Below are 22,723 nucleotides of genomic sequence, written 5' to 3' on the forward strand. Positions count from 1 at the left end.
ACGCATATCTATGGTATGACAAGAAATGAGTGCACAAGTGTTTCGAAAACCACATCATTCGAAGATCTCTCATAGAAGTTTGGGATAGGTAAAAAAACCTACTGGAGTCAAAAATTCCACATTGGTTGTCTCCGTTGGAGGTGATGAGTGCGAAGAAGATCAATATGAGGGGGAGGTGGATAACATACAGGCGTTTAATAATGAAAGAAGGAAGTAAATGGAAACTGAAACCATATGTTGAAGTAAAAGAAAATGTAAATGATTGGTTGGATTATTTTCAGATTAATGAAATGTTTAAAAAAGATGTATTAGAAAGAGGTTTTACCAACAAGGAATCAAAATATCAATTGCAAGTATTGAATAATGACGTAAAAAAATTGTCTAAAATGTATAAATTATTATTGGAATGGTATACAAAGGACGAGGAGGTTAAATCGGTTATGATCCATTGGGCCAAAGATTTTGGATATAATATACAATTTAAAGACTGGGTTAAATTGTGGAATGAAGGACTGAAATTTACTCCGTGTACTATAATAAAGGAAAATGTGATGAAAATGATATATAGATGGTATGTAAACACCAGTAAAATTAGCAAAAATGTATAAAGTAAGTAATAAATGTTGGAAGTGTAAAGAAAAAGAAGGAACATTTTACCATATGTGGTGGGAGTGTAAAAAAGTGAAATGCTTTTGGGAAAGGATATATAATGAGTTAAAAAAGATGTTGAAATATACATTTGTTAAGAAACCAGAAGCATTTCTATTAGGAATAATAGGAAATGAAATTAATAAGAAAGAATGGAAGTTATTTTTATCTGCAGTAACGGCAGCAAGAATACTAATGGCCCAAAAATGGAAACAAGAAGAATTACCTATGATTGAAAAATGGAGAATGAAATTAATGGAATACGCAGAACTTGATAAATTAACAGGAAGGATCCGGAACTGACGAGACCAGAGATTCGCTGAAGGCTGGATTAAATTTACAGATTATATGAAAACTATATGTGATGACCAGATAACATTTGTAAGCTTTCAGGAAGCTCTGTGAGAATTTATGGTAGAAATATTGTTTCAAAAATAAGGTAAATTAAGATATTATTGTAGTGCAATATTAAATTAAGAAATGTGCAAGAAGTGATCAAGACGGAGAATTATCAAACATGTTGATGGAGTAAAAAAAAAAGATGTTGGTGATAAATTGGATGTTTTGTTTTGTACAGTTTTATATTGGAAAACTAATAAAAATATATATTAAATAAAAAATGAATGTCAGGGCCAACAGCTTTAAGGATGTCAGAACTCATTCCATGGATGCCTTCCCAGAAAAAAAGGAGCCATCAGTAGAGCATGATGGGATGTTTTCTGTCCTGTTTGGAGCCCCTTGGGAGTATCCAGAGGAAAGTCTCTCTCACCTGCTTTCTCTCCTCTGCCTGACTCAGGAGAAAACCTTCGGCCAGGGCCACCGCCTGGGAACTGGTCTCCGCTCCACAGTCCCTCACCCAGCTCTCCATCTCTGGGGGAAGGACAGCCAGGAACTGCTCCAAGATCACCAGGTCCAGCATCTCAGCTTTCGTGTGCCTTTCCGGCTTCAGCCATTGATGGCAAAAGTGGTAGAGTCGGATGCAAACCTCTCGGGGTCCCTTGGCCTCCTGGCAGCAGAACTGCCTCAACTGCTGGTTCTGCACCTCTGAGCGGAGGGTGTCCTCCTCACCCAGGATCTTCTGCACAGAGTTTTCCCAGAACCCTCCACTGCTCCCAGTTTGGATGGCATGGCCTCTTTCTGTTCCAGGGCCAGCTGAGTCTCGCTCACCCATCTGTGCTCTCAGGAAGGCTCTGAGAGATCGGAAGGAATCCTTTGGTCTTCTGCCAAGTTCTGTCTGTCTTAAGGAGAGGCGCTAGCAAATCCTACAAAGCAAATACATTGTTCTGTTACAAAAGTTGTCTAATATCAGGAGAAGAAAAAGGTTCCCTGAGCAAGCATGGATGAGTCTTGGAGGGAACCAGGGCTGGACTGCACCACAGCCCAAACCATGAGCTATTTTATTAATTTAAATTTCTATAACACTTTATATTTTAACAATAAATCTCAAAGCGGTTTACAGCATATTAAATCTGTGGGGATAATTGGGGAGTTAGAAGAAGATATATTATTGAATGATATCCTTCCTAACATGCATTAGCAAGTTCCATATTCTAGTTCCATACAACCCCCTTTTTTAGATTATGCAGCGATCAGCTTGTTGCTGACTCATCTGAGTCTTACTATTAAAAATTCCTTCCTGGTAAAATCCCTTCCAATCCTTCTTAAATTAATAAGCACAATGATCTGATTCACATTAATATAAAAGTAGTTTACTCACAGATTCATTCACGTTCACAGACATATCCCTGAAGGCAGGCTTAGGTTACATAACAACTAGAACTATTCCATAAAGAAGTTAGTCCCAAATGACTGCCACTAAGGAGTCACTTCTCCAAACACACAGCAACATACAAAATGGAGAAGACACACTGATCAGAACATGGAGGCCGTGTGCTCCTCCATGCTAGTACAACAGACTGCACCCTCTTCAAGTCACATGTAGTGGAAGTCTGTCCCTGATCTGAAGGAAACAGGAACATAGCAGTCAAGCGTCCCTTATTTGGCGGGGCAGTCCCTTATTCCAGCACCATGTCCCGCTATTGTCCCTTAATGATGATGTCTCTTAAATAAGCTACTGAAGGTAATGGGGCCCTTTCTATGTCCAGCTTGCTGGGTTTTTTGTGTTGAATATATGCTAAATCGTAATTTATGGACCTAATAGGTATCTAAAGCCATTTGCACAAACCAAAATATGTATTTTATAAAAGTAATTGTTGATCCCTTATTTTCGAGGCTGCTGGTCCCTTATTTTCAAATTTGTAAGTTGACAGCTATGAACAGGAACTCTTCTACTGAGTGGTAGAAAACATCCCCTAACGTGTTCACTGTAGGAATGTTGTACTTGACTGCAGTTACAGATAGGTAGCCGTGTTGGTCTGCCATACTCAAAACAAAAAAAATTCCTTCCAGTAGCACCTTCCACTTTCACCTTCTCACCCCTTGCTTTTTCCTGTAAGACCTATTGCAGTCGTTAAGAGTCGTCAACAGGCTCATCACAGCTATCTGCCAATCACCCATTCCTACCACCCTTCTGAGTAATACCCCTCCCCACCTTCTCACTATATAGAAGGGTCTGGAAACTTCTGTTTCAGTGTATCTGAAGAAGTGTGCATGCACACGAAAGCTCATACCAAGAACTGACTTAGTTGGTCTTTAAGGTGCTACTGGAAGGTACTTGACTGCAGTTTCACATCCCACAAAATCAATAAAAGAGAAATAAATCAAGGTAAAGAAAGTCAAATATATAGTCTATAGTCAAAGCAACATAGCAGAAAACAAATATTCTCTTAAAGATATCAAAATACAACATTACAAAGGAGGTCAACTACAGAATACATATTTAACACAGTAGGGCTGGTTGAGTCTGGGCTTCACCCCCTAGGCCAGGTGGAAAGGACCTTTCTAAAAAGGGGAATCATAGAATCATATAGTTGGAAGAGACCACAAGGGCCATGGAGTCCAACGCCCTGCCAAGCAGGAAACAACATCAGAGCACTCCTGACATATGGTTGTCAAGCCTCTGCTTAAAGACCTCCAAAGAAGGAGACTCCACCACACTGCTTGGCAGCAAAGAAGAAAGAGGAGGAGGAGGAAGAGGAGGAAGAAGAAAGAGGAGGAGGAGGAGGAGGAAGAGGAGGAAGAAGCAGCCTCTAGCTCTCCTAGAAGGAAGATTGCAATGCAAAATGTGGAGGGAAGTGAAGGGATTTCTGGGAGATGGATCAGCCTGGTTTCTCCTGCCTTCCAGTCAATGCATGAAGTCAGAACTGACTGACAAGGGAGTCATTTGTATCTTTTGAATAATGGATGTTTGGCTCTAGTGGGGGTCCTCACCTGGGGGTCCTCAGGAGCTGTTCTCCCCACCCCCACTCCCCTCCTTCTGTCTCCTTTTCTTGCACTTGGACTCTCTGCCGCTATCCAGACAGTCTCCTGGGGTGGGGTCCATTTTTCTTTGCTCTGAGGGCCAGGTATGTATCAGGCCAACCCCCTGAGGGCCAAGTGGGTGGGGCCAAAGACATATCCCTTGCAATTTAGGCAGGTAATCTATTATTATTATTATTATTATTATTATTATTATTATTATTATTAACGCACACACAGCCATTGACGCCAAGGTCCCTGGAGCCTCAGTGAGTAGCAGTGCCCATTTCTGGCTCAGCTGCTTTGCCAGCAAGAATCCCTTTGGGACAGAGAGGATGTGGTCCTGGGATGCCCTGCTCTGGGTGCGAGGGGATTGCTGCAGTGGCCTCCGTGGGGGGCTGCCCTGGGAGACACTGGGAGACACTGGGAAACTGGTCCCCAATGCAGCAGCCAGACTCTGGGCTGGGATCCCTCTCTTTATTCCTGGCATCTCTCTCCCACCTTTTTTTTTGGGGGGGGCTAGTGTCCACCTCCTCGTCCAGCTTTGGAAAACCATTTGCAGATGTTTCCTCTGTTGCGCAATGAGGCTGAGTGACGTCACACAGAGTTCAAGTCCCAGGGACTCCTTTGTTTTAAAAGGGGGGATTTCGGGGGAGTCATTGTTTTTCTGAAAGGGGGGGGCAGAGGGCCAAATGAGTTTGGGATCCTCTGATCTGCAGGAAGGAGAGCGTGGCAGCCCTGGCCCCTCCCTGGCAGGACCCTCTCCTCCTCCCTGACTTGGGGGTCTCCCCCCTGCAGGAGCAGATCAGGCCCCCCAGGCCCCCTCCCCTGCTGCAGCCCTGGGACCCCCACCAGATCCCAGAGAGAGAGGAGACTTCCCAGATCCCGGGAGGGGAGAGCGAGGCAGCCCTTGCAGGGGAGACACCAAAGCAAACCCCCCCCCCTTCCTTGCATGAAAGGACGGGGGAGGGAGGGGGCTTGGCTCTGGAGGACCTGGCCCCCCCTTGCTTCCTGTCCTCTCTAGGAAGGCAGCTCGGTTCCCTTTAACCCTTGCAATGCAGAGTCCGTCCTGCTCAGCCCTCTCTCGCTTGGCAGAACCTCAGATTTTTATTATTTTTTATGCACATAGAGGGAAGCTGCTCCCCTGGTAATGCCGAGGTACCAAGCGAAGTTCAAAATAAATAAATCCTATGCTCATCATAAATGAGCAATACTTTCTTATGCACACTTTTAATGCTAATATACAAGAGTATGTCATTTCCCCTTCCATAAATGCATAATTGCTGATTCAGGGGACACTGAATTCCTTGCAGAGATGATAGGACAACTTTCCAGATTAGTTAGCTGGGAGTGAGACAGTTGGCAGAGTGGCACTGGGCTCGCTAAGATGCCAGCTACTACAGGAATTGCTTTCTTGAGCCTTTTTAGGACTGCAATACCATTTTAAATATTATTTTTTTTGAAGATTCATTTTTAAGTCATGGCAGTGTGTGAGCAAATACTCCACATCTGCCAAGCTCTCAGGAGCAGGACTAAGGGGTGAAATGAAGCCCCCCAGATCCCCAAAGGTTGAGGGAAAGGGTCTATCTCCCTTCTTGCTTTCCATTAACAGTTATTTCCACCTAAGAAATGGGAAGAAAGCACCTGCTCATGTTCAACACAGGGTTTGTTGGGGTGGAGATTATTGAGCTGACGATGGTATGATTTGTCAGCAATAAATATGATTTGTTCTTATCTGTAAGTGAAGTCACATTTGAAACAATACAGAAGCAGTCAAAGGGAATTTCCTAGGAAGTCTTTTTTCAGTCTCACCTGCAATCATGTGTGCTGAACACACAGAAACAAATACAGTGGTACCTCTGGTTACAAACTTAATTCATTCTGGAGGTCTGATCTTAACCTGAGACCTGGTTCTATATAGTGAGAAGGTGGGGAGGGGTATTACTCAGAAGGGTGGTGGGAATGGGTGATTGGCAGATAGCTGTGATGAGCCTGTTGACGACTCTTAACGACTACAATGGGTCTTACAGGAAAAAGCACAAGACAGAGAAACTGGAATCACAAGACAGAGAAACCAGTAGGAGAACACTTCAATCTCCCAGGACATTCTATACAAGATCTCAAAGTAGACTGGAAAGAGAAGCTGCTGAATTGCAACTTATCACCAAACTTAAAACCATGGACAGACCTGGTCTGAACAAAGAATTGGATTCTTATCTCATTATACATGACAAAGCCATTTTTCACCTTCTCACCCCTTGCTTTTTCCTGTAAGACCTATTGCAGTCGTTAAGAGTCGTCAACAGGCTCATCACAGCTATCTGCCAATCACCCATTCCCACCACCCTTCTGAGTAATACCCCTCCCCACCTTCTCACTATATAGAAGGGTCTGGTGACTTAAATTGTAGTGCCCAGAATTGAACACAATATTCTAGGTGGGGCCTGACCAAGGCAGAATAAATTGGTACTATTCCTGCCCTTGAACTGATTCTGCCTTCTGCCTTCTGCCACACTGCAAATGTGATAAGCATCTCCTCAGTTCCTTCATCCAAGTCATTTATAAAGACGTTGTACAACAATGAGCCCAGGACTGAACCCTGCAGCCCCCCTCTTGTCACTTTTCCCCAGGATGAGGAGGAACCACGAAGGAGTCCTCTTTGAGTTCTGTCAGTCAAATCCACCTAACAGTTACCTCATTCAGCCTCATTTTAACAGCTTCTTCGCATAAATATCACAGGGGACTTTGTCTTTTTCTTTTGAAATTAATTTTTATTCAAATTTCCAATAACCAATCCATTTATAATTTAACATCCAATTTAACTTATACATTCTTTTTGACTTCCATCAGCCCATCTGACAATTTTCATATTTATCACAACTTCTCACATTTCATACATTTATGTTGCACTTTGACAATCCCTATTTTATCTTCTCTTTTAAGCGACATTCCAGTTTATTTTTTCACAGAGCTTCTTGAAATCCAACAAGCGTTATTTCCTTATCACACACAGTTTTCATATACTCTGTAAATTTGTTCCAGTCCTCGGTGAATCTCTGATCGCGTTGGTTTCGAATTTTCCCAGTTAATTTGTCCATTTCTGCGTACTCCATCAGTTTTATTCTCCATTCTTCCCTCATTGGCATTTCTTCCTGTTTCCACCTTTGGGCCAACAAAATTCTGGCTGCTGTTACTGCATATCTAAATAACTTCACATCTTTCTTTTCAACATCATTCCCTACTATACCAAGTAAAAATGCTTCTGGTTTCTTTACAAAAGTGTATCTCAACATTTTTTTCATCTCATTATAAATCATTTCCCAAAAGCATTTCACTTTCTTACATTCCCACCACATGTGATAAAATGTCCCTTCTTTCTCTTGACACTTCCAACATTTATTACTAACTTTAAACATCTTTCCAAGTTTCACAGGAGTTATATACCATCTGTATATCATTTTCATAACATTTTCCTTTATCGTAGTACATGCGGTGAATTTCATTCCCTCTTTCCAAAGTTTAATCCACTCCTCTAATTGTATATTGTGGCCCACTGAATCATAACCGTTTTTACTTCTTCATCTTTTGTGTGCCATTCAAGTAATAATTTATACATTTTTGACAATATTTTTACATCACTATTCAAGATTTCTTGCTGAAACCTCGATTTTTTTCCCTAAGAAACCTTTTTCTCACATCTCTTTTTTAAACATTGCATTCAATTGGAAATATTGCAACCAAACATTCACCTTTTCTTTAACCTCTTCATATGGTTTCAGATTCCACTTATCTCCTTCTTTAATTATCAAATTTTCATATGTGGCCCAATTCCCTGTCATATTGACCCCTTTCGTACTCATTATTTCCAATGGCGATAGCCACATTGGAGTTTTAGGCTCTAATAGATTTTTGTACCTGTTCCACACTTCAATTAACGTTCCTCTAAAAATATGATTTCCAAAACCTTTGTGCACTCTGTTCTTATCACACCATAAATACGCATGCCACCCAAATCTATTGTCATATCCTTCTAAGTCCAACAATTCTGTGTTCTCTAATTTTATCCATTCTTTTAACCAGCAAAGACAAGAAGCTTCATAATATAACTTTAAATCTGGCAGGGCAAAGCCTCCTCTTTCTTTTACATCTGTCAATATCTTAAATTTAATTCTGGGCTTTTTGCCCTGCCAGATATATCTTGACACTGTTCTTTGCCATTCTTTAAATATTTTCACACCTTTAATTATTGGTATTGTTTGAAACAAAAACAACATTTTCCGTAGCACGCTCATTTTTATCGTTGCGATTCTTCCCCATAACGATAGTCTCATCCTTGTCCATACATCTAAATCACATTTGATTTTGTTCCAAGTAGGTACATAGTTGTTTTGAAATAGGTCAATATTCCTGGGAGTTAACGTAATCCCTAAATATTTTACTTTTTTAACCACTTTCATTTCTGTTTGTTGCTGTATTTCTTCTATCACTTCTTGATCTAAAATTTTAACCATTATTTTGGTTTTTTTCCTATTTAATTTAAAGCCTGACACCTGACCAAAATGCTCAATTTCTTCTAACACCTCTTGAACACTCTGTATGGGATCTTCTATAGTTATAACTAAGTCATCAGCAAAGGCCTTAACCTTATATTGATTACCACCCACTGTTACACCTTTTATCTTTTCGTTGTTTCTTATTGTTCTTAGAAAAACCTCCAGAACCGATATGAATAACAGCGGTGACAACGGACATCCTTGTCTTGTACCCTTCGTGATGGCGATATTTTCTGTTATAACATTTTTTACAATTAATTTTGCTCTCTGTTCTGAATATATCGCCTGTATACCACTCAAAAAAGATTGGCCCACATCCATATGTTCTAAATTCTTTAACATAAATTCCCAAAAGATATTATCAAAGGCCTTCTCAGCGTCCACAAAAATTAGCATAGCTTGTTTTTCCTTCCCGCTAGACAAATATTCAATTATATTAATTACATTTCTTATGTTGTCTTTCATTTGTCTGCCAGGAAGGAATCCTGCTTGATCCTTATGTATCATTTCATTTAATACCTTTTTCAACCTGTTTGCTAGAATATTTGCGAACATTTTATAATCATTATTCAATAATGAGATTGGCCTATAGTTTTTGACTTGCATTAGATCTGAATCTTGTTTGGGAATTAACGTTATGTATGCTTCTTTCCATGTTTCAGGTATTTCTCCTTTTTCCAATATCTTATTCATTACTTCTTTCAGCGGTACAAGTAGGATGTGTTTCATTTCTTTATAATATCTTGCACTGAATCCATCCGGTCCTGGTGCCTTTCCACTTTTTAGATCCTTTATTGCCCTTGAAATCTCTTCCAATCCTGTTGGTTCATTCAATTTGTTTTTGTTACTTTCTGATATTTTTTGCACCTTTTTCTTCTTCAAATATTCTTCTATTGTCTTAATATTAAGCTTCTCTTTTCTTTTATATAGATCTTTATAAAAGTCCACAAATCCTTTCCTTATTCCCTTCGGATTCTCTATCTCTTGTTCTTCTATTTTGATTTTATAAATCGTACTTTGCTCCTTCCTTTTTTTAATTTGCCACGCAAGCCATTTTCCAGATTTATTTGCGAATTCAAAGTTCTTTTACTTCATCCTTTTTATGTTCCATTCCACTTCTTTATTGATTATCATTGCAAATTGTGTCTGAAGCATTTTTATACTCTGTTTAGCCCTCTCATCATTTGGTCTTGTAGTCAGTTTCTTTTCATTTTCCATTATTTGTTTTAAAATTTCATTCTTCCCTTTTTCTCTCATTCTATTTTTGATTGAGTTTTGTTGAATAAAAAATCCCCTCATTACAGCTTTGCTGGCGTCCCAAACCGTACTCATTTTCGTTCCTTTGTTAGAGTTATTCACAAAATAGTCCGTCAAACATTTCTTAGCCCTGTCCACAATTTTTTGATCATCCAGAAGGTTTTCGTTTAGTCTCCATCTGAAAGATCTTTCTTCATTCCCTTTTAGAATGGCTTTAACCGCGTTGTGGTCTGATAATACTTTGGGTTGAATCTCAATCTTCAATATTCTTGTAGTTAATTCACCAGAAACCCAAATCTGGTCAATTCGGGACATCGCTTGATTTACATCTGAATAAAAAGTAAATTGTTTTTCTAGCGGGTGCCTCAGTCTCCAAATGTCCACCAAATTGCAGTTTTCCGCCATATCAAAAAAGGTTTTTGGTAGTTTCCCTTCTTTTGATTTGCCTTTAGCCCGCAGTCTATCCATTTCCATTGAAACCACCCCATTCAGATCTCCCATTATTATTATTTTCTGGTCCAGGTATTCAAATAGCTTCTCCTCCAGTCCTTTAAAGAATTCAGCTTTACTTCCATTTGGTGCATAAACTCCAATAATTATTAATTTTTCTCCTTGCCAATTGACTTGAACTGCTATGATCCTTCCTTCTTCGTCTTTGAATAATTGTTGTGCCTCTAATTTGCTTTTAATATACAATACCACCCCTCTCTTCTTGCTTTTATCCGATGAAATAAATTCATTTCCCAATTTCTTATTAACCAAAATTTTCCTATGTGCTCTTTTAACGTGAGTCTCTTGTAAACAAATGATATCCAAATTCTTCTGTTTTAAATATTGTACCACTTTATTCCTTTTTTTCCTTTCATTCAGTCCATTTGTATTCCATGTCCATAATTTTAAAGCCATGATGTCTGCCTATTAAATTATATATTTTCCCCCTCTTATGACTTCTCTTTCTCTTCTTTATCTTCTTCACTTTCCTCGTCTTCATCCTTTTTCTCTCCTCTTCCTCTTCTTTTTTCCTTTCTACTTCGTTCTTCCTCCTCTTCCAACTCCAATGAATCTCCCTCATCACCTCGTGCTCCTGCCCCTTCTGCAACCTCTCCTTCTCTGGTCAGTTCTCTGTATCTTCTGAAATTTTTTTCCACATCTTCTGATTTTGTCAATCTGTGCCTCTTCCCTTTGTATGTAAATGTCACTCCTTCTGGAAATTCCCACTTGAATTCTATGCCGTTTTTCTTCAGTGTTTGTACTAATTGTCTGTATCGATCTCTCTTTTTCAACAACCTCACCGGCACGTCTTTAAAAATAATTATATAATTCCCATCAATGTTTAGACGTTTTTCTCTGTTTTTTTGTAAAATCAGGTCTCTCATTTCCTTATCTTCAAAAATAATCAAACAATCACCAGGAAACTTTTTGGCTTTGGTCGTTCTTATTTTTATCCTGAAGGCATTTTGTATCGTTTTCTCCACTTCTACAATTTCCATATCCAACCATTGGGCAATTTCTGCTGTCAATTTTTCTTTAATCTTTTCTCCTTGGGTTTCTGGTACAGATCTTAATCTCAAATTAAATTCCCGTTGCCGAAGTTCGTTCATCGCAACCGCGTCCCAGATTTCTTCCTGCGTTCTATTCACTTCCGACATTTCTGCCCTGATTTTTTCCTCTTCCTTTCGGACCTCTCTCATCTCTAATTTTGTCCTTTTCATTCCTTCTTCCAAATTCTGTGTTCTTTTGACAATTTCAGTATTTTTTTTAACAATTTCTTTCATCTGGTCTTTCAGTTCATTCACTGTTAAGTCAATTTTATTGTCCATTTGTTCTAATTTAGTTTCCATCTGACCCAGTTTACTTTCAAGATTTTTCTCACTACTTTTTATATCCGTCTTAAGTTCTGAAAACATCCTTACGATATCTGCTTTCCAATCAGGTTCTTGTTTCGAACTCTTTCTCTCTCCTGGTGTTGCTCCTTCAGTCTTTTTCTGAGTGTGCGACATTTTTACCTTCTCCTCTCCTTTGTAACTTTCTTAGAAATAACGAAAATTAAGACAACCAAAAAACAGCCAATAATTTGTTTTCCCACCACCTAGTAGATATCAACAGTTCAGCAAATAAATCAACTTCCTCCAAACATTTCTTACACTGTTTTTGTTCAATATAAAACCAAAATAAAATCCTTAAATTTAATGTCAATCCTATAGTTTTCATATCTATCTATCACCCCCTAGATGAAATCAGAGTACATTGAATTCTGGTAGAGAGAAGAGTTAATCAATTTGTTAATAAACAGCAGCAGAATAAATTGAGAGGCCCTCCAATATCTTCTTGCCACTTGCTTGGCTAAATCCCAGGGATTTGTTGCGAATTTTAAATTAAAACAGTAACCAAAATCTTTCTTCAATCTTTCCAACAGTCTCTTTCACAAATCATATCCTTTTAATCCAGTAATCCAAGTTTCAACGTTCCAAAATCCCAAATCCAAAGCCCAAATTCCGAGTAGAGAATGTAGAGGGGGAACCCCCCAAAAAACCCGTCGAAAAAGAGAAAAGGCAAAAAAGCAAAACGGCAAAAAAACAAAAAATGAAGAGGGAGCAAAAACAAGGAAGAGTAAGCCCGAATGTGTCCACTGTTCTGGGGTAGATGAAGTTCTTTTCCCTGGTAACTAAATAGCCACCAGAGTATTCTTCTTTGGCAACAAAATGGCGCTTTGTATCCCTTGCGTATAACTTCAAACACACGAGGAGGGGAGAGTCTGCTTTATATGAAAAATAAAGGCTTTACAGTCTCAGAGTCCTTAAGTATCCCAACAGAAAAAACCAAAAAATAAAGAGGTTAGGTGTCTATCGTCTTAAATCTCTTATATTACTTGAGTTGCACTTATTTATATCGTTCCACATCAATGCCTCAGGGTCCGTAGCTTAACTACGCAGTTTTTTAAAAAAGTGAAAGTAATCTCGCTGTCTTCCTTTCTCCTTCCCCCACTCACAGAGAATTCTCCGGTACTGTTTATAAATGCTTCTACACACTCCACACTCCTCTCCCTTACTTCTTACGAAGTCAATCTTTTGGAGAGGCTTCCCCCCACAAATATCTCGTAATATCCTTAAAGAAACTTTGCCGCTTGTCGTAACTTACAGTCTTTCCGTTCCGCGAATTCTTCTTGTGTTAAAATCAGATTCCCGGCAAGGCTGACCTCCTTTTTAGCACCTTGCCACCACGAATTAGTCCAAATTAGTCCAAATTTATCCGAATCCAAGCATAAAAATCCCAATTCGTTTTCTTCTTGTTTGAGAATGGATCGCATTGTGCGCAAGCCCGGGGCTTCGCTAAGGAGAGATAGAAATGGCTTCCCGCTGCCGACGTCTCAACCCCTCCACACTCGTCACCTCCAAAAAGGGGGTTACTTGGTGGCCGGAGGAGAATTTTTACGGCAGAGCTGGGACCCCTGCCTCTTGGATCCCCTTCCAAGAGTGTTTGGGAGGCTGCGGCGCCCTTGCAGACCCCCCTTTTCTCTCCCGATAGCTGGATACTCCTGCGAGCAAGAGATCCCACTTGCTTTCACTTCGCGATCCGCCGGAAGTCTCATCACAGGGGACTTTGTCAACAGCCTTACTAAAATCAAGATGCAGTATGTTCATAGCAGTCCCCTGATCAACAAAGTTTGTAACTGCATCCAAAAAAAGAAATGAAAAAGAGAGATTTATCGGGCTTAACTTGTTTTTGAGAAAGCCCTGCATTCAACTTGTCTGTTTATGTTGTGAAACACCGTGAAATCCTCAGATGATAGGCACATAATTTTTTTAAAATGATGATAATACGAAGGATATTGTCAAGCTGGAACATGTGCAGATGAAGGCGATCAAGATGGTGTTATTATATTTATTTCATTTCTATAGCGCCCTATAGCAGGGGTGCCAACTTGAATAAAATATAGGAGGGGTTTAGTAAGCCCCGCCTCAGTTAAACAGTCAGAGGATGCGGTGCAAGCATGCCATTTGAATGGCTGTTCCTATGAACTGGGGGGGTGGCCCCCTCAAATATCTTTTTGGGGGGCAAAGACCCCTCAGACTCTAAGAGCTGGCTCCCATTCCCTACACTCACAGATCACAGGACGGTTACAACATAAAATCACACAATGAAAACACAAAACACACAGCCCAAAACCTGTAACCCCCAACTCCCCACCACATTTAAATAGGGCATTAGATGTCAATCAGCCAAAGGCCTGTTTAAACTGGTGTGTTTTTCCCTAGCGCTGAAAATTGTATAATGAAGAGTTTTCCACTCTTCGTATGAATTCTTTGATGGGAAGTGAGATTGGAGCTCCTCCTGAAGCTCTTTCCACATTCCACGCACTGATAGGGTTTCTCTTCTGTATGAATTCTTTGATGGGAAGTGAGAATGGAGCTCTGATTGAAGCTCTTTCCACATTCAAAGCATTGATAGGGTTTCTCCCCTGTATGAATTCTCTGATGGGAAGTGAGATTGGTGCTCTGACTGAAGCTCTTTCCACATTGCCCACACTGATAGGGTTTTTCCCCTGTATGAATTCTTTGATGGGAAGTGAGACACTGGCTGTGACTGAAGCTCTTTCCACATTCAAAGCATTGATAGGGTTTCTCCCCTGTATGAATTCTCTGATGGGAAGTGAGATTGGTGCTCTGACTGAAGCTCTTTCCACATTGCCCACACTGATAGGGTTTCTTCCCTGTATGAATCACTTGATGGGAAGTGAGACTGTGGCTGTGACAGAAGCCCTTTCCACATTCAAAGCATTGATAGGGTTTCTTCCCTGTATGAATTACTTGATGCGAAGTGAGATTGTGGCTGTGACTGAAGCTCTTTCCACATTCCACACATTGATAGGGTTTCTCCCCTGTATGAATTCTTTGATGGGAAGTGAGAGAGGAGCTCTTCATGAAGCTCTTTCCACATTCTACACACTTATAGCGTTTCTCCCCTGTATGAATTCTTTGATGGGAAGTGAGACTGGACCTCTGACTGAAGCTCTTTCCACATTCCACACACTGATAGGGTTTCTCCCCTGTATGAATTCTCTGATGGGAAGTGAGAGAGGAGCTCTTCATGAAGCTCTTTCCACATTCCACACACTGATAGGGTTTCTCCCCTGTATGAATTCTCCGATGGTAAGTGAGAGAGGAGCTCTGATTGAAGCTCTTTCCACATTCCACACACTGATAAGGTTTCTCCCCTGTATGAATTCTCCGATGGTAAGTGAGAGAGGAGCTCTGATTGAAGCTCTTTCCACATTCCACACACTGATAAGGTTTCTCCCCTGTATGAATTCTCTGATGGGACGTGAGATTGGCGCTCTGACTGAAGCTCTTTCCACATTCCACACACTGATATGGTTTCTCTCGTGTATGAATTCTCTGATGTGAAGTGAGATTGGTGCTCCGACTTAAGCTCTTTCCACATTCCACACGCTGATAGGGTTTCTCCCCTGTATGAATTCTCTGATGGAAAGTGAGAGAGGAGCTCTTCATGAAGCTCTTTCCACATTCCACACACGGATATGGTTTCTTCCCAATGGGATTTCTTTGATGGCAAGTGGAATAGGAACTTTTTCCACTTTCAAGATATTTATTCAGCTTCTCCATTGTGGGGATTTTATCATGGTCATCCATGTTCTTAATTTCCAGTCCATCAGTATCTGCAATGAAGAGAAATGGATTAGTGCCTCAGGGAGAAATTCATGAAGAATGATTGTTAACTCTGGTAATCGAGGAATAACACAAGTGGGTTAGATGGGTGGTTTTCTGAAGGGTTGGGTGCATTAATTAACGGGGATCAACCGACATCCTTAGGGGAACCTGTGATTCGACAAGCCTGGCTCTTCTCTCAAATGGATTTTCTTTGGCTCCATCATGGCATCCCTCCGTTTGCAATGTCAGTCTTCTCTTTGGACAACCAAAGACTGACGGGAGGAAAAACAAAAACAGAAAACCTGACAGAAGCTACGTCAACTTCCCTAACAACTCTGACATTTATACTTAAAAGGGTCTGGGGAGTTCAGACCAGGCTGATCCTTCTTTAATAAGCCGCAACTGGAGGAAGAACATTCACAGAAAAAACAGTAATTTACTGTTCAAGGTTTTTTTTTGGGGGGGGGATTGTGATATCTGGTGTTGTAGGGGGCGCTGCTGAGTTCTGTGAAAATATATGAGGTTCGTCACATACTGAGAGAGGCCACAATCCCACGATTCTCCTCCATGACGTCCTTATGCAGAGCTCTCTGGTCAGGATCCAGCAACTCCCATTCCTCATCCGTGAAACCAACAGCAACATCTTCAAAACACACTGGAACCTAAAAGAAGAAGGGAAATGTCCTCCTCTGAGACAACACTGTTGTTCACCACCACTCCTTGAGCTAGGACATTCTTCCACCCCTTGACCTCTGTCCCCACAAGGCAGGTTCCCCTGACCTGATCTGGTTCCACAGCCGCTGCTTCCATTCTTTCCCCATTCAGAGATGGATGAAGAGGTCTAGCCAGTATCACTGTGTCACCTGCAAGAGGAAAAAGGTAAGGGGGAGGCCCAGAGTGCCTGCTTCTCTCACCTAGAAAGGAATGCTGTGATCACCAATAGTCAGCATGGATTTCTCAAAAATAAGTCATGTCAGACTAACCTGATCTCGTTTTTTGACAGAATTACAAGCCTGGTAGATGAAGGGAACGCAGTGGATGTAGCCTACCTTGATTTCAGTAAGGCATTCGACAAGGTGCCCCATGATATTCTTGTAAAGAAGCTGGTAAAATACGGTCTTGACTATGCTACCACTCAGTGGATTTGTAACTGGCTGACTGACCGAACCCAAAGGGTGCTCATCAATGGTTCCTCTTCATCCTGGAGAAGAGTGACTAGTGGGGTGTCACAGGGTTCTGTCTTGGGCCCGGTCTTATTCAACATCTTTATCAACGACTTGGATGATGGACTCAAGGGCATCCTGATCAAATTTGCAGATGACACCAAACTTGGAGGGGTGGCTAACACCCCAGAGGACAGGATCACACTTCAAAATGACCTTGACAGATTAGAGAACTGGGCCAAAACAAACAAGATGAATTTTAACAGGGAGAAATGTAAAGTATTGCACTTGGGCAAAAAAAAAAAGAGAGGCACAAATACAAGATGGGTGACACCTGGCTTGAGAGCAGTACATGTGAAAAGGATCTAGGAGTCTTGGTTGACCACAAACTTGACATGAGCCAACAGTGTGACGCGGCAGCTAAAAAAGCCAATGCAATTCTGGGCTGCATCAATAGGAGTATAGCATCTAGATCAAGGGAAGTAATAGTGCCACTGTATTCTGCTCTGGTCAGACCTCACCTGGAGTACTGTGTCCAGTTCTGGGCACCACAGTTCAAGAAGGACACTGACAAACTGGAACGTGTCCAGAGGAGGGCAACCAAAATGGTCAAAGGCCTGGAAACGATGCCTTATGAGGAACGGCTAAGGGAGCTGGGCATGTTTAGCCTGGAGAAGAGGAGGTTAAGGGGTGATATGATAGCCATGTTCAAATATATAAAAGGATGTCACATAGAGGAGGGAGAAAGGTTGTTTTCTGCTGCTCCAGAGAAGCGGACACGGAGCAATGGATCCAAACTACAAGAAAGAAGATTCCACCTAAACATTAGGAAGAACTTCCTGACAGTAAGAGCTGTTTGACAGTGGAATTTGCTGCCAAGGAGTGTGGTAGAGTCTCCTTCTTTGGAGGTCTTTAAGCAGAGGCTTGACAACCATATGTCAGGAGTGCTCTGGTGGTGTTTCCTGCTTGGCAGGGGGTTGGACTCGATGGCCCTTGTGGTCTATTCCAACTATGATTCTATGAGGTGAATCAGTGCACCTAAACTACAGACGGGCATTTGAGAAATTCTCGCCTGCTGAGTGCATTTGGATGTTTGGGTGCATTTCAGATGTTAGTTGTGCCGAAATATATCTCCCCTCCTCTGGGCTCTTGGTCCCACTATCTCCCCCAACAAAAGATGAAAAGAACCCACAGATGAGTTGGAAAACGAACAGAATGAGACTAAACAGAGAAAAACCTCCTCCCTTCTTACCCAGTGGCCTCTCTCTGGTGTTCAACGGAGGCCTCTCTGCCTCAGAAGAAATCTGGCCCATTTCTGCAAAGAGATCCTTTCCCTGAAAAAGAAAAAGGATTCAAAAGAGAGAATGGGGTGCTAATATTTGTGGAAGCAGAAAAGGCCTTTGATAACATTTCTTGGGACTTTATGTTAAAAAGCCTAGAATATATGGAGGTGGGGAAGGGATTTCTCAATGGAATAAAAGCAATCTACACTGAGCAAAAAGCAAAACTAATTGTAAATAACGTGATTATGGAGGAAATAGGGATATCCAAAGGTACGCGACAGGGATGTCCACTCTCACCATTGTTATTCATCATGGTACTGGAGCTTCTTCTAAAATCATTAAGAGAAAATGAGACAATAAAAGTGGTTACAGTAGGCCGGAATGAATATAAGGTGAAAGCCTATGCCGATGATCTGGTCATAACGGTGGAAGAGCCATTGGAAAGTGTGAAAAATATACTTATGGAGGTAGAAAGATTTGGCCAAATAGCAGGATTTATACTGAATAAGAAGAAGACTAAAATAATTGTTAAGAATATGGATCAAGATAAGATAGAGAATATACAGCAACAAGTTGGCATAGAGGTGGTGAAAAAGGTGAAATATTTGGGAATTTGGATAACCCCCCAAAAACATAGATTTATATCAGAATAATTACATACCAGTGTGGAATGGGATAAAGAAAGATCTGGAGGTGTGGGGACGAATGAAATTGTCATTTTGGGGAAGGATTTCAATGATAAAGATGAGCGTACTACCAAAATTATTATTTCTGTATCAAACGATTCCAATAATCAAGGGGACCGGGGTATTTAAAGAATGGCAAAGAGTTATTTCAAGGTAGGGCAGGGAAAGAAGCCAAGAATTCAATTTAAGTTACTAACTGACGCAAAGGAAAGAGGAGGCTTCGCCCTGCCAGACTTGAAATTGTACTATGAAGCCTCGTGTCTCTGTTGGTTAAAGGAATGGATAAAACTAGAAAATACAGAACTGTTAGATTTGGAAGGATTTGATAATAATAGATTTGGATGGCACGCGTATCTATGGGTGGGAAAGAAGAAAATCCATAGAAGTTTTGAAAACCACATTTTCCGAGGATCGTTAACAGAAGTATGGGAGAGGTATAAAAACCTACTCGAACCAAAAACTCCACACTGGTTGTCTCCGTTAGAGGTTATGTCTGTTAAAAAAACTAATATGAGAAAGAATTGGATTACATATGGAAATTTGATTATGAAAGAAGGGGGGAAATGGAAAATGAAACCATATGAAGAAGTGAAAGAATCTGTGTACGATTGGTTGCATTATTTTCAGATAAACGAAATGTTTAAAAAAGATTTTAAAGAATATGGATATGCAGAGAAGGACTCTAAATTTCAAACAGATATAATAAGTAGTGAATATAAAATCCTATCCAAAATGTATAAGATATTGTTGGAATGGCATACAAAAGATGAAGAAGTTAAATCAGTTATGATAAAATGGGCCAAAGATATCGGACATAATATACAATTTAATGATTGGATAAAACTATGGAATGAAAGTATCAAATTTACTGCATGTACTGCATTAAAGGAAAATAGTATGAAAATGATGTATAGATGGTATATTACACCAGTAAAACTTGCAAGAATGTACAAAACATGTAAGAAGTGTTGGAAATGTAAAGAAACAGATGGTACATTTTTTCATATGTGGTGGGAATGTAAGAAAGTGAAAAGCTTCTGGGAGTTAATATATAATGAATTAAAAAAATGTTGAAATATACATTTGTTAAGAAACCAGAGGCTTTTCTCTAAGGAATTGTAGGCAACGAAATGAATAGAAAGGACCATAAAATCTTTCAATATGCAGTAACAGCGGCAAGAATATTATTGGCTCAGAAATGGAAACAAGAACAATTACCAAGGTTGGAGGAATGGAGAACGAAGCTGATGGACTATGCAGAACTTGATAAACTGACTGGGAAGATCAGATATCAACGAGATCAAAAGTTCATCGAGGACTGGGGAAAATTAACAGATTATTGGGAATGTTTAAGTGATAATGAAATAACGTTAGTGGCATTTAGAGAAGCTCTGTGATAAAATAAGAAATATTGTAAAAAAGTAAAATGTAAGAGGGGGGAAGGTATAAAGGCAATATAAAAATTTGGAAATGTGTATTTAAAGAAACTAAATTCGAATGATTGACAGAAAAGCCGAAGGAAGTCAAAAATTGAAAAGTTTAATAGAAATTGTATTGTGGAATGATTGTATGGAAAATTAATAAAACATGATTATAAAAAAGAGAGAGAGAGAATGGGGAGAAGGATTAAAAAATGGATGTCAGGGCCAACAGCTTCAAGGGTGACAGATCTCATTCCATGGATGCCTTCCCAGGGGGAAAAAAATGAGCCATCAGAAGAGCATGATGGGATGTTTTCTGTCCTGTTTGGAGGCCTTGGGAGTATCCGGAGAAAAGTCTCTCTCACCTGCTTTCTCTCCTCTGCCTGACTCAGGAGGAAACCTTCGGCCAGGGCCACCGCCTGGGAACTGGTCTCCGCTCCACAGTCCCTCACCCAGCTCTCCATCTCCAGCGGAAGGACAGCCAGGAACTGCTCCAAGATCACAAGATCCAGCATCTCAGCTTTCGTGTGCCTTTCTGGCTTCAGCCACTGATGGCAAAGGTGGTAGAGTCGGCTGCAAACCTCTCGAGGTCCTTTGGCCTCCTGGCAGCAGAACTGCCTCACCTGCTGGCTCTGCACCTCTGAGCAGAGGGTGTCCTCCTCACCCAGGATCTTCTGCACAGAGTTTTCCCAGAATCCCCCACTGCTCCCGGTTTGGATGCCATGCCCCCTTCCTGTTCCAGGGCCAGCTGAATCTTGCTCATCCATCTGTGCTCTCAGGAAGCCTCTGAGAGATCGGAAGGAACCCTTTGGTCTTCTGCCAAGTTCTGTCTGTCTTAAGGAGAGGCGCTAGAAATCCTACAAAGCAAATACATTGTTCAGTTACAAAAGCTGTCTAATATCAGGAGAAAAAAAAGGATCCCAGAGCAAGCATGGATGAGTCTTGGAGGGAACCAGGGCTGGACTGCACCACAGCCCAAACCATGAGCTATTTTATTTATTTAAATTTCTATAACACTTTATATTTTAACAATAAATCTCAAAGCGGTTTACAGCATATTAAATCTGTGGGGATAATTGGGGAGTTAGAAGAAGATATATTATTGAATGATATCCTTCCTAACATGCACTAGGAAGTTCCATATTCTAGCAGAGTTCCATACATCCCCCTTTTTTAGATTACGCAGCGCTCAGCTTCTTGCTGACTCATCTGAGTCTTACTATTAAAAATTCCTTCCTGGTAAAATCCCTTCCAATCCCTCTTAAATTAATAAGCACAATAATCTGATTCACGTTAATATAAAAGTAGTTTACTCACAGATTCATTCATGTTCACAGACATATCCCTGAAGGCAGGCTTAGGTTACATAACAACTAGAACTATTCCATAAAGAAGTTAGTCCCAACTGACTGCGACTAAGGAGTCACTTCTCCAAACACACAGCAACATACAAAATGGAGAAGACACACTGATCAGAACATGGAGGCCGTGTGCTCCTCCATGCTAGTACAACAGACTGCACCCTCTTCAAGTCACATGGAGTGGAAGTCTGTCCCAGCTCAGGAGGACACAGGAAGTCTTCTCCTGAGTGGTAGAAAACTTCCGCTAATGTGTCCACTGTAGGAATATTGTACTTGACTGCAGTTTCACATCTCACAATATCAATAAAATAGAAATAAAACCATTGGAAGAAAGGAGGTCAACTACAGAATAGATATTTAACACAGTAGGGCAGGGTGACTCTGGGCCTCACCCCCTAGGCCAGGTGGAAAGGGCCTTTTTAAAAAGGAGAAGAAAGAGGAGGAGGAGGAGGAGGAGGAGGAGGAGGAGAAAGAGGAGGAAGAAGAAAGAGGAGGAGGAGGAAGAAGCAGCAGCCTCTAGCTCCCCTAGAAGAAAGATTGCAATGCAAAATGTGGAGGCAACTGAAGGGATTTCTGGGAGATGAATCAGCCTGGTTGCTCCTGCCTTCCAGTCAATGCATGAAGTCAGAACTGACTGAGAAGGGAGTCATTTGTATCTTGTGGAAAATGGATGCTTGGCTGTAGTGGGGGTCCTCACCTGGGGGTCCTCAGGAGTTGCTCTCCCCCCACCCCCACTCCCCAGCTTGTCTCCTTTTCTTGCACTTGGACTCTCTGCTGTTTTCCAGACAGACTCCTGGGTGGGGTCCCTTTTTCTTCGCTCCAAGGGCCAGGAATGTATCTCGCCAACCCCAGAGAGTCAAGTGGACGGGGCCAAATACATCTCCCTTGAAATTTAGGAGGGTAATTTAGTATTGTTATTCAGTTAGATAGCTTAACACACAGAGAGACATTGATGTCCAGGTCCCAGGAGGCTCGGTGAGTAGCAGCGCCCAGTTCCGGCTGCTTTTCCAGCACCAATCCCTTTGGGACAGAGAGGATGTGGTCCTGGGATGCCCTGCTCTGGGTGCGAGGGGATTGCTGCAGTGGCCTCCGTGGGGGGCTGCCCTGGGAGACACTGGGAGACACTGGGAAACTGGTCCCCAATGCAGCAGCCAGACTCTGGGCTGGGATCCCTCTCTTTACTCCTCTCCTTTCTCTCCCACCTTTTTTTTTTGGGGGGGGGCTAGTCCACCTCCTCGTCCAGCTTTGGAAAACCATTTGCACATGTTTCCTCTGTTGCGCAATGAGGCTGAGCGACGTCACACAGAGTTCAAGTCCCAGGGACT

General features: G+C 41.2%; 5 protein-coding genes across 5 annotated transcripts in view; all 5 read right to left on the reverse strand.

The window, feature by feature from the left end:
- Window positions 1–4,928, reverse strand: part of LOC309340605 (zinc finger and SCAN domain-containing protein 12-like) — a gene marked incomplete at its 3' end in the record, with an annotated part of 77,158 nt that extends 72,230 nt beyond the window's left edge. Inside the window, exon 1 of the mRNA XM_081859490.1 lies at window positions 4,858–4,928. The remainder of the gene's footprint in view (window positions 1–4,857) is intronic.
- LOC309340985 (uncharacterized protein) overlaps window positions 1–22,723 on the reverse strand; it is a 129,957-nt gene that overhangs the window by 31,561 nt on the left and 75,673 nt on the right. The window lies entirely within an intron of this gene.
- LOC309341132 (uncharacterized protein) overlaps window positions 1–22,723 on the reverse strand; it is a 53,085-nt gene that overhangs the window by 6,488 nt on the left and 23,874 nt on the right. The gene's annotated exons all lie outside the window — the stretch shown is intronic.
- LOC309341064 (uncharacterized protein) overlaps window positions 13,702–22,723 on the reverse strand; it is a 74,853-nt gene continuing 65,831 nt past the window's right edge. Inside the window, exon 2 of the mRNA XM_081860511.1 lies at window positions 13,702–15,492. Within this exon, the coding sequence (XP_081716637.1) occupies window positions 14,048–15,492 (1,445 nt within the window). The 3' untranslated portion in view covers window positions 13,702–14,047. The remainder of the gene's footprint in view (window positions 15,493–22,723) is intronic.
- LOC309340606 (zinc finger and SCAN domain-containing protein 12-like) overlaps window positions 15,620–22,723 on the reverse strand; it is a gene marked incomplete at its 3' end in the record, with an annotated part of 85,473 nt that continues 78,369 nt past the window's right edge. The window contains exons 2-5 of the mRNA XM_081859491.1: window positions 20,403–20,894; window positions 17,900–17,981; window positions 16,265–16,347; window positions 15,620–15,739 (exon numbers count right to left, since the gene is read on the reverse strand). Coding sequence (XP_081715617.1) covers window positions 15,620–15,739; window positions 16,265–16,347; window positions 17,900–17,981; window positions 20,403–20,804 — 687 coding nt within the window. The 5' untranslated portion in view covers window positions 20,805–20,894. The remainder of the gene's footprint in view (window positions 15,740–16,264; window positions 16,348–17,899; window positions 17,982–20,402; window positions 20,895–22,723) is intronic.

The sequence above is a fragment of the Podarcis erhardii genome (assembly GCF_964252035.2).
Source record: "Podarcis erhardii genome assembly, chromosome: 4".
Taxonomy (NCBI): Eukaryota; Metazoa; Chordata; class Lepidosauria; order Squamata; family Lacertidae; genus Podarcis; species Podarcis erhardii.